At 47.7% G+C, this 11,135-nt stretch overlaps 3 protein-coding genes across 3 annotated transcripts; all 3 read right to left on the reverse strand.

Moving 5' to 3' along the window:
- Positions 1-3,187: 3,187 nt before the first annotated feature.
- HD556DRAFT_1189841 (uncharacterized protein) lies at positions 3,188-3,394 on the reverse strand (the record flags this gene model as incomplete). Its single annotated transcript, XM_041296142.1, has 2 exons — positions 3,188-3,266; positions 3,324-3,394. Coding segments are annotated over 2 exons (150 nt in total), but the record flags the coding sequence as incomplete, so codon positions are not given.
- Positions 3,395-3,937: 543 nt separating this feature from the next.
- On the reverse strand, positions 3,938-5,771 carry HD556DRAFT_1450326 (uncharacterized protein; the record flags this gene model as incomplete). The annotated part of the gene is made up of 5 exons (XM_041307745.1): positions 3,938-4,606; positions 4,665-4,793; positions 4,853-5,113; positions 5,170-5,529; positions 5,589-5,771. The coding sequence occupies 5 exons, from the start codon at positions 5,769-5,771 to the stop codon at positions 3,938-3,940; spliced, it is 1,602 nt and encodes a 533-aa protein (XP_041153367.1).
- A 2,675-nt stretch (positions 5,772-8,446) lies between these two features.
- On the reverse strand, positions 8,447-11,135 carry HD556DRAFT_1249219 (uncharacterized protein; the record flags this gene model as incomplete). The annotated part of the gene is made up of 10 exons (XM_041298823.1): positions 8,447-8,890; positions 8,948-9,262; positions 9,317-9,526; positions 9,580-9,759; positions 9,807-9,903; positions 9,951-10,108; positions 10,178-10,379; positions 10,433-10,629; positions 10,681-10,880; positions 10,918-11,135. Coding segments are annotated over 10 exons (2,221 nt in total), but the record flags the coding sequence as incomplete, so codon positions are not given.

The raw sequence follows: 11,135 nt of genomic DNA on the forward strand, positions 1-11,135 counted from the left end.
CTTCATTGATTCAATCATCTAGGGCTATTCTACGGTACTGAAATCACCCCATGATGCTTAGTGTTCGGCACGCGAAATATGATGTTATTACAACACTTGGGAGCCGAAATACTTCGGAAGGTCAAGAAGGCACCTACAGCTCGGCGTGGGGGGTTCCATCCGGATCGTGGTGAGCGTCAGATTCAGATATTCGGCTTATCGCAAAACGTTCAAACCAGTGCTTGTACTAGTAGAAACAAGGTACGGATGCCACAAAACCTTCCCGTATTATATATATCGAAACCCTGACCAAACAAAGGTCCTGTTAACAAAATTTTGTGTTCAAACTTCGGTTCAGGACTGAACGGCAGCAGCGTTAGTAATGATGGCTGCTTCAATGAATAAACACCCTAGACTCGGACCTAGTAATATCTGGTATGGATGACTATCAAAATTCGTTCAATTTTCAACTCACTTTATAGTACTGCCCGGGCCCAATTCAGTGTCAGTGAAAGGCTGTATCTGTCCATGGTCCATGGAACAGCACCCGCTTAGACCCCGATACACATCAACATGTTCATTGAAATTTTCACCACTTCTATTGTCGCCGTTCTCCTTTGCCAAGCCCACATTATGGACGCGACAAAAGCGGAAGCCATCCTTTACCATACAACTGACAAATAGCGGTTCCATACTCAAAATTTCGCATCCGAACTTCGGTTTGGGACTGAACGGCAGCAGCACTAATGATGGTTGCCTCGATGAATAAACACCTCGGATCCACTATATAACGGCATTGTTTATTCAACGCCGTTCAACTCATTGTACTAACCCTACTAGTACTATCCAGTTCAGTGTAGACTCCACGGTGAAAGGCCACTGGCGGACAGATTTGAAAGGTTGCGTCTGCCCATGGAACAGCACTGGCTTAGACCTCGATATATATCGACATATTCATTTGAATCTTCACGATTGTTGTTATCTCCCTTCTCCCCTCCCAAGCCTATTATATTATGGCCGGCGGCCGCCTCGCAACATGAAACCGTCCCTCATTATATATCTAACTAAACAGAGCCACCATTTACAAAAGTTCGCATCCGAACTTCAGTTAAAAACTGGACAGTGGCTGGCTGCCTCGGGCCTGGTAACATCCGGTATGATGACGTTCAAAGCTCGTTATACTTTTAGCTCAATTTACTAACCTTACCACCGCCCAATTCAGTGTAGGCTCCGGTGAACTCTGGCTACTGGCCGACATATTTAAAAGGTCGCATCTGCCCATGAAACAGCACTCACTTAGACCTCGATACACATCGAAATGATCGCTCGAATCTTCATGATTTCTGTTGTCTCCCTTCTCCTCTCCAAAGCCTGTGTTATGGCCGCTGTTATTACGGCTGCTAACACAACCTCAACCAATTCGATCGATTGTGGTGACGGCCAGCTTTTTTGCTGCATAGGGGTGAGGAAGATTCATAAATGTAGAAAGACACCAGTGCTTACCTGTGTTGCAAAAGGATCGGTCTCAACTGGGGGGTGTTAATGATGACGCGTGCCAAAGCTACTCAGATAATTGTTCAGGTGGCTACTTACCATCTTGTTGCTACATCGTGACCAACATGCAGGTAAGCGCCACGACTCGACCCCACAGCTCCGTCAATCTCAATTTGTAACAGAACTATTATTACTGCAAGGAGGGTTGACAGTAGGGTTGTCCGACATTTTGAAGCACGGTACCTCAGTGAGACATTCGTCGGGTTGGACTTTTGAACGGACTATACCATAGATTTATTATCTTTAATGCATAATATTCCACTCAGGGTGGTGTAAGAAATGTCTCGAACTTCTGTGTCATCATTCAGTACTTGGTTTGAACCGCCAGTAAGCACACCGTGAGTGGTAGCAACTTGATCTGAACTCGTGATAAAAATTAAGCTCTGCCTTGTACGGCATAGGAATATAGAATATCATTATATTTCATTAACTTGTCTCGATGAGTGCAAGGCGCACCAGGTGTCGGAAGACGGGAATTGGACACATGTCATCAGAGAACCGATAACAAAATGTGAAGGTGATATATACTAGCAGAGCACCGCAACGATGCACCGGTGCAACTGGCAGTCGCATTCCTGGGCGATTCTAGATTCTATCTGATGAGTCTGTCGTCGAAGACTCGAGGACAGGATTGGCGAGAGGATCGGTGTATTTGATTCCCTCTAACATGAGCATCAAACAAGGCAACTGTAGCGGACTTGCGACTGCAATACCTGCCAGTACTAATGAGTAGAAGCCAGTAATAGGCGCCTAGGCACAACCCAGGCATGCGGCCCACTGGCAGTGCTTAAAATGTCGGAAATTTCCAGCGAGCCTTCGAATTCAATTTAAGACATTTTAAGGGATCTTTTCACACGGTACACTTATAATGCATGTTAATGGTGTACGAAAAAATTTCAAGGCACTTATAATGTCTGTCCAAATCATGTTAAGGCACTGTAATGATCCTGGGTGGCGTGTGATGAGCCTAACATTATAAGGCCATGAAATGATAGTGTAAGCATTGTAAACGGTAGCAAGGTAAATTCAGACAATTTCAAGACTCGTCGCTTGTATTTCGATGCTCTTGCTGGAATTCCCAAATAATGATAATAATAGTAATATTATAATGATAATAGTAGTAAAAAACAGCAATATTGGTCGCATTTGTACTGATCGCAATACAGGTAAAAAAAATGGTGATCGTAATACTCACATTATAGTAATCTGGCAGGTGGTATTTCTCGGCTGAAGGTCGTGGGCTTGGTCCTGAATAGAGAAGCGAAAGGCATGGCGAGGCGAGGCGAGGCGTGAAGGTTGGGTAGCGATTCAGAGTGTGGGTCGAGGAGGTAGAGGTGGCGCCTGCGCAAACCTAAGACAACGCCCCCCAAACAGCCAAGCCCGCGAAAAAGGACATGAGGCCAACCAAGACACCGACATAGGCAGCAGTATGCACGCCTACACGTGGCAGGAGGGTCGGTGTGTGCAGCACTGTGAGGCTTGTGTGGAGGAGGACGACGAGGGAGGTGGTTATGATGAATGGGATATGCGAGCTGTCGTAGAAATGCATTTGTGAGGTCGCGTGAAGGAAATCTTTGAGTTGGTCAGTTACAGGGACGGATGACAGTTGGATTGATATGTCTGAGAGGGGGAGGGAGAGCGCACGAGCGTCGTGTCGAGAGCGCTTCCGAATAATATCGGATTTCATACTAATGGGATGAGCAGAGCCGTGAAGCTTGTAGTAGAGGCCACATCTGCATGTATATAAGATATTGGTACGAATATAGAAGGAACAACAAATGAGAACTTACACGTTGCAAATGGTCTTGCCTTCAGCGTCCTTCCTCCGCAGAGGAGTTGCAGTCATGTGACAGTTGTAGCACTGCGCGCTACTCACAAGGAGGCAGAAGTGGTCAACTGTGGCTAGGGATCGAGATGTCCTCGTCATTGAGAAGGAGAAAAATTTTAACATTGACGACGCACCATATTGATAGACTTGATTTCAATGGACAAGCATTGAATTGCCTCGAGAGAGAGTGTTGGTATTAATGCATGGATTGAGATAAATAAGAGTCGAGTAGTCGACGGAATCTTCGGAGTTGATGACGACGTCTGTTCAGAGGTGGAAATGGTTGAAATGAAAGAAGACTCAATAGAAGCGTTGATCAGAATAGAGCTCAACTTGTTTGGCCTTGTGATTATACTACCCTAATTGGGATGCAATTTTACAACTTAGTAATCATTTAAATGCTGAATCAAGAGATGTGCAATGTGCTGTTGGGCGGGGGCGTCCGAGAATTAATAGCTGTTGGAAGGTGACAATGGGTAAGCTGGAGTTAGCATTTATAGTTGTAGGTAAATGTAAACAAATCAGAGGGCGACAGGTTCAACAAATTAATAAAGTGAGACTCAGATTCCACTAAAATTACTTCCTCCCCAACACCTTCCTCGGTTTGGCACCACCATTGCGTGTAACACGCTTGAGTGCTGGAGGAGGAGCCAAAGGAACAACAGGGACCACGTCCGAGTCCACCGGAGTCTGAGCAGCCTGAGCGGTAACTCGACGTTGAGCCGCAGACACCCTACCACCCTTGGATGCAGATGGCGCCAAGTCAGTTCTAGCGCCATCCAGCGAGAGCTCACCAATGTCAACTTCGAGTTGGAGCTGAGTGGTGGTGGCGGGCCCTCCCGGATTGCTGATAGACATTGCAGTCTGGTAGTTGACAGTGGCGACTGCATTCATGTCAGCACGACTCGCAGAAGTCGGAGCATAAGTGATGTGTGAAGATGACAGAAGTTGTGGTGCGGGAATGGGGATGGTTTGTGGTGCGGAGGCAGGATCTTCTAACTGCTGTAAGAAGTCGTCTTCCCAGGTGTGAGGTTGGGAGGCAGAGGGTGGAGTAGGGGTACCACTAGTAGCTAGGACTGAGCTCGTGCCGAAAACCTCCTGGTTGTAATAGTTGATCACACTCGTAGCCCATGGGCTGCGCTTGAATAGTCGCTCCAAGTAAAAATCAAAGTCTTGCGCATAATCAATTTTCGTGGCTGGTCCGGTTGCTGTGAGCTCTTGATCATGCGTTAACAAGAAACGCGCCTGAGAACGAGACGAGATCAGCATGCATGCAAAAGTCAGAAGATTATAATGCGCTCACCACAATAGCAGCACCTGCGATCAGACCTTCTGTGACACACTGCGTAGACCAATGCTGACCCCTGGCCTTCGGATGACCTTTGGTCTTCCCAGACAGCGAAGCCTTCCCGAATATTTCAACTCGGATGATCTGAGGGACGGAGTCAGCCCTAACGTACTGCTTGGACAGCAGCTGAATACATCACTCACCTTGGCCATGACTGGTGTTTTGAGGAAGGCGTCTGGAACTAGAGCAGAAGGATCCATGAACAGAATGGGGGCTAGACGTGTATACTTTTCGCCACCGACATCCTTCTTTAAGAGAGCAAGGAGTTGTGCATTCTTCTTCTTTTTGGCAGCCTCGTCAGTGAAGACGGTCGGGTCGAGTTTTAATGAAGAGAAGATCAAACCGGCGCAGTCCTTGAGACTATGCAGTATGTTCGACCTCTCGGAATTAACTGCAGCACGAAACTAGAGTATCTCATACATAAGTGTTGATGCGCAGACAGAGGGAGAATCGGACATACCACTGATCCAAACTGTGGGTAGGTCTCCATTGGTTTATGCAAAGCCTTGGGTATGCACTGATAAAGCTCAGCCATCGCACCATTGAGTTTCGCTTCAGGTGAAGACCAACGTGTGTCGCTGCGTGGATCAATGTCTGGCTGGGGTTTTGTCGGAAAGAGCCCGCTCATGACCCAAAAGTAGTTGAGCATGGCGTACATCTTGCCCGCATGGGCGATGTCATTGTCGATGGTTGATGTCTTCTTAAGGACTCGGTTTCGGCTGCGTGCAGGGACAGCAGCCTGGAGCATAGCGTGGTCTTTCTTGAGAGCGCGCAACTCAGACCAAACAGCAGTATATGCTTGTTGCGCCACTTCTAGTGCCTAGAGATTCAACTGCTACATCAACCAAACCAAGAGAATGGCAGCATGAGTGAACTCACCCTGCGGACTTCGTGCATGGGCGCGTCAGGCTGAGGCATTGTCAAGACCATCCTCAGGGTGTCGAGATCGCTCCGGGCATCAAACTCATTGTCTTGCTCATCATTTCCAGATTCGGACTCAGTATCCTCAATAGCATCGAGTTCTGCTGTGAAGTCGTCTGAGGAATATCCAGCCTGGGGCATGACAATTAAACTAAGACACAAGAAATTTAAGTCTGAACAGTGGAGATATGAGACACGACAATTTCACTTGCCTGGTTCCATGTTATAAAGACGTGACCCTGCACAGGGCCAGTTGCTCCGCAGCATCTTGCTGTCCTTGCTGTTGACATGCGGCGTGTTTAGTTCAGCCTTGGCAAAGTCGACATGTAATAAAAGCTGCAGGTACTTTAACTTCAGTACCGATCACTATCAAATGACTAATGAACACGACAATTTGGACTTACAGTGGGACAGATTCTCGTACGTATCTTGAGTCCAGTGATACGATTGGATTCGATCTTGGGTTTCTTTGCTACTCTCTCTTTGTCAAGTAGAAGCTCCTCGTCCTCTTTAGTGCCCAACGAGGGAAACTTGTGTTTGCTGCGTGTAGTCACGCTTGAGATTTTCTCGAGAAAGGAGCGTTTTAGCGAGCTCTAGACCCTGCGTCAACTCGTTCTGCAACCGCAAAAGCTTATCGGATGACGTTGCTTGCGAAGCACGGGTCTTGAGGCCCTGTGACATGAATCAAGAGTGTCTTGTGGTGGTCCAGTAAATAGACTTGCATGGTGCAAGAACTATTGGAGATATTGTTACGACTAGGATAGGTCGAGCTCTCCCTAGGCGGATTGCCTAATCTGATAGCGGGCTCGCTACTGGAGAGACGGGGATCTTCTCTCAAATGAGAGGTTCGGGGGTTCCACTAAAGGTAGCGTCGGCTTTCCTTTAGGTGCGGCTTAGACTGAGTGATTGGGATGATCACACAGAGGAAGTTCTGATGAAAACCTAGTAGAATCAAGTAGGGAATATACATGATTCTGTCTTGTCATATCCCGCATTCCGGACCAACATCTGGCGACATTCCCACGCCTCATCCGGACCTCCGGACCTCCTGTCCATGTCTCCAGACCCAATCCTCTATCCGTCCGGATCCCTGTACTCCTGCATCTGATATCCGGACGCCAGATCTGATATCCACATCTCCGGATCTCCGGATCTCCGGATCCGACCTATCTGTCATGTCCGAACCCAAACCTTAAATCAGCGCCCATCCCCTTATGGTAATCACCTGTCTCCGGACTTCCGAACATCCGGATCCGACCCACATCTATCTTCCTTGCGTTCCGGACCCAGACCTATCACGCATTCATCTCCGGACATCCGGATCCGACCCGCGTCTATCTTCCGTGCCTTATCCCTTTGTATGTTCCTTCTTGAGTTAGACTTCCTCATTTTCCGTACCTCATTTCATCTCCGAGTTCATTTCCTATGATCCGTCTTATTTTCTAATACATTTCCACATGCTCGTACATAGCCTTACCCCTCTGCTTACTGATCTGCACAGACTTGCCTCTAGTATATAAACCCCAGTAGATACTCCTGTATTTCCAGTCTGAATATCATACACATATTAGTCCTCGCACTAGTCTTCACACTGAGTCCTCGTAACAGTTCTATTCCTCCGACTTAGTAATCATCCATCTCAGGCCTAGGGAGGAATTCCCTAGGCCGGAGCTCCGCTCCTCCGCTCCTCCGCTCCTCCACTCATCCACTCATCCACTCATCCGATCCTCCATTCCTTCGAGTTTCCGGAAGTTCCTCCGGAACTTTCCCGCGGTCCTCCGGACCTATTCTGCTTCGGACTTTGTCCTTGCAGCCTTTCCTCTGTTTCCTTCTACTCAGGACTCGTCCTGAGTAGCCATTATACATATCCCCGTCAGGACGAAACTCCATCATAATTTCCGGAAGTTCCTCCGGAACTTTCCCGCACTCGTCCGGAAAGTCCTTCCGAAGTTTCCCACGCTTCTCCGGAGGTCCTTCGGACTTCACTGGACTTTCTCCGGACTTCATTCTGAAGTTAAGGGCACATACTCGGGTAAGGGGCACAGCGCACGAGCTGAAGCCAAGCCCCTTGGAATCAGTCCTACCCTTTGTGCACGGTCTTAACATGTCTACTCTATATACTGTCGTCCGTGTGCACAGACCAATACTACGTTCGGTAGGTAAGTATGAGTGTGTCTATACAAGGACATCTTATCTGATGCCATGCGGGCGATTATCTATACATGAGGCGTTGCATGCCTCTTCTATCAGTCCTCAAGGCTAAACATGCCTTGTAGTTTAACTGCGCATGCTGTGGCATGCGGCTTCTCTTCTGACCATGAGGCAGAGCTTCCCCATGATCCGGGTCGAGGACCATCTAGGTCCGTCCAGATGTTGCCTAGGCTGGTCTAGGTCATCTAACAGCATCCAGGCCGTTCTAGGCGTCTCTACGAGTCTCCATTGAGTCGGTAAGTCTTCCAATGACGGTGTATAGGCGGGATAGGGGCTAAGGTCATGATGACCTCCGTAGGAGGGGTTCTTGGTTACATGTTATTGTAACAGATATGGGAGAGCGGAGCTGAGTACGGATTTGGTGTGCATGGTGTGGGCAGAGAAGATGGCTGTGTCGTTGGAGATATGGGAGAGCGGAGCTGAGTATGGATTTGGTGTGCATGGTGCGGGCAGAGGAGATGGCTGTGTCATTGGAGATATGGGAGAGTGGAGCTGAGTGCAGTCAGACGAGATGATGTTAAGAAAAGAGAGATCTACATACATATCTGGACACTGTAGTTCTGATTCAGACTGATAGAGGTGAAGTAAGGAGACATTGGAGCTGGTCACTGGCGTGCTGGACGTGATTTCATGCGCACAAACATGTCACTATCGATGTGGTCGACCATGAGGAATTCATCTCGGTGATCAGGATCAGGGAAACAAACAGCGCCACGAATGAAAGACTGGACTGGAACAAAGATCGAACTTGCCCTTGGGACAGCTTTGACACAAGTAAGTCGTAGATCACGGTCCGACCTGCGAGAAGCACCAATGCCAGCAGTGAATGGCTGAACCAGTGCAAACTCGAAGGAACCAACATCCAGAAGCTGACAACTGAATATGAAAACAAGGCGAACAAACACTGATACTTCCTGGGCGAGTTGTATAAGTGCGCAGTCATAGCGCGGTTGCCCATGGAAGCCTGGAGTGCATCGAAGGTAGTCGGTAGTTTGCTTCCAGTCGACGGTAGACTCGTAGTGAACTTTGAGAAAGCGATGTTCACGAATCTGGTTCAGAAATACATAAATCAGTACAAGACACATACTAAAACAAGATCAACTCACCAAGAAGTTTGTCGGTATGGTGACCCATCTTTCCAGTCGATATCCGTACATCGGTAATGAGTTGTTGATAAAATCGGAAAACTTCTTACGAAAGCCTTGAAACGCACGATCCAATTGGCCGCCGTGGGTCTCGATGTCTTGGATGGCTACGGGCTGTTGCGTCGAACCAAGTTTGATGTGCCCCTCGAAAGCAACAGGATTCGGGTCTTCATCGTCATCATTGCCCTCTCCTGCCAATGTGCGCCGCTCGTCAAGCACGTCCACGTGCGCTCTCAACATTTTGGCTGCGAATTTGCGCGTGTCAACACGCAGTATCTAACAAGATCTTTACATGAGTGAACATCAGATGCTATAATGTTAGAAACATACCTGGTCAGCGACGTCCTTTCCATTTGACTGGCGCTCGTAGGCCTCTTTGAGGGGGCCATGAAGCTTCTCATTCGGACGGGTGCTGTAGTTGCGTACTGCACCCTTCATTCGGATGTCCCTAGTTGCGTGCTTCCAGAGATGCGCCTTTGGAAAGTCCCAGTCAAGCTTGAGACCTACGATGGGAGAATTGAGAGCACATTCGATGTATTCCTAGAATGTGTGATCAACAATCTATTTAAAAAGTGAATGAACAAAACATTTACCTTGAGTGCGCTATCAAAAACGAGTAGTTCAGCATCAATTGCTGCCAGTGTGCTTGACGTATGCACGTCGAGACCAATATAGCTATCCAATTGCAGATAGCTACTAATAACGCGAAGAAGTTTATACCCTTCTGGGCTGGTCCTCTGGTTCAAGACGTTTACCGCAGAATAGAAGGCTTGCTGCGTGTCAGTTAGTATTAGAAAGCCAAAAGCCTCATGATACGTACCTTGGATAGATCTTGCATCTTGTTACCATCACTGAAGGTAATGTGGATGATGGTGCTGAAATGATTAAGATTGCGCCATCGAGGGAAACTAGCAACCCTACCGAAGGTCATGAGTTGACGAGAATCGCGATGTGAATGACTTACTGTTTCTCGACCTTTGACTCTTCATCACGTCCAAGCGCTTTGAGGATTTTCTTCAACTCCTCGAGTAGGTGCCTCCACATACCAAGATGGAGGGCATGAAGGCGGTCAAAACTGATGGCTTGATGAGGGTCAGAGTGCACAATGAGCCAGAAAACATTCTGTTGATGAGATATTAGTAACAAAAACATGGAGGTGAAACGAGAGAGTGAATATTGCCGATAACTTACCGTGACAGCACACAATCCTAATGCCTTTAGTAGTTCCTCGCCTCGAGCTTTGCTGACCTTGTAAACATTGAGTGCGGCTATTGCTTCTTCCACTGTTCTAAATGCAAACGTCTTTGATAGCTCGCTAAGTTCTTCGAGCAGTACAAGACATACTGGACAGGGACATTTGCTATGGTGGCCACGAATGAGAGACATCATACATCTAAAAACAGTCTAATATCAGATTGCGGACATGTGTAAGAATATAGAACTTACTGTTCTTCATAATCAGCAGAAAGTATCAGAATAATGGGAAACAACCAGCGTGCGATCTTGTCATAGCAAGTATGTGAATAACCAGACTTTGAGTGTTGCGCGACCAGTTCCAACAGTTTTAAGAATGCCTCGTGCCATATGACGCGCTTGAGGTTTACGAAGCCTGGCTTGCCTTCTTCGTCTGCATCTTCAGATACCTGCAACTATAATGAGTCACGTCAGAAGATTCAATCAGAATGTTGATGTACAATTGGCAACCACCTGACAACACGGCCACCGCCGATGCCCTCTCCGTTCCGTATGCCAACTGGCAAATTCGCGCAACGGACCACGACAGGATATCCCTTTACTGTACCGTGGGACGACAGTCTTGTCTTGTCCGCATACAGGATGAAGCAGAATGGAGCGGCCTTAATGTCACTTGGAAGGCGACTCTGATTTGTTGATGCTGAGTGAGAGTAGATAGTGATATTAACAAAGATTACATGCCTGGAAGTCCCACCATCGATCACCCATCCAAGGCTCGTTGTAAAAGCGTTCAAACTCCCTGCCGTTGTGCTTGAAAACTCGTTGTGCATCCCAGACAAAATGCGGAGCAAGCAGCGGATTAGCTAACAAATCAAGAGCCCAGTCCCACAGAGGCAGCGCGTGAGTCTCATACACTCGTTGTTCTTTTTTGTAAGGAACGGTGATGTCGTGTTTA

This window comes from Suillus plorans, assembly GCF_016647745.1.
Source record: "Suillus plorans strain S12 chromosome Unknown HD556scaffold_102, whole genome shotgun sequence".
NCBI lineage: Eukaryota > Fungi > Basidiomycota > Agaricomycetes > Boletales > Suillaceae > Suillus > Suillus plorans.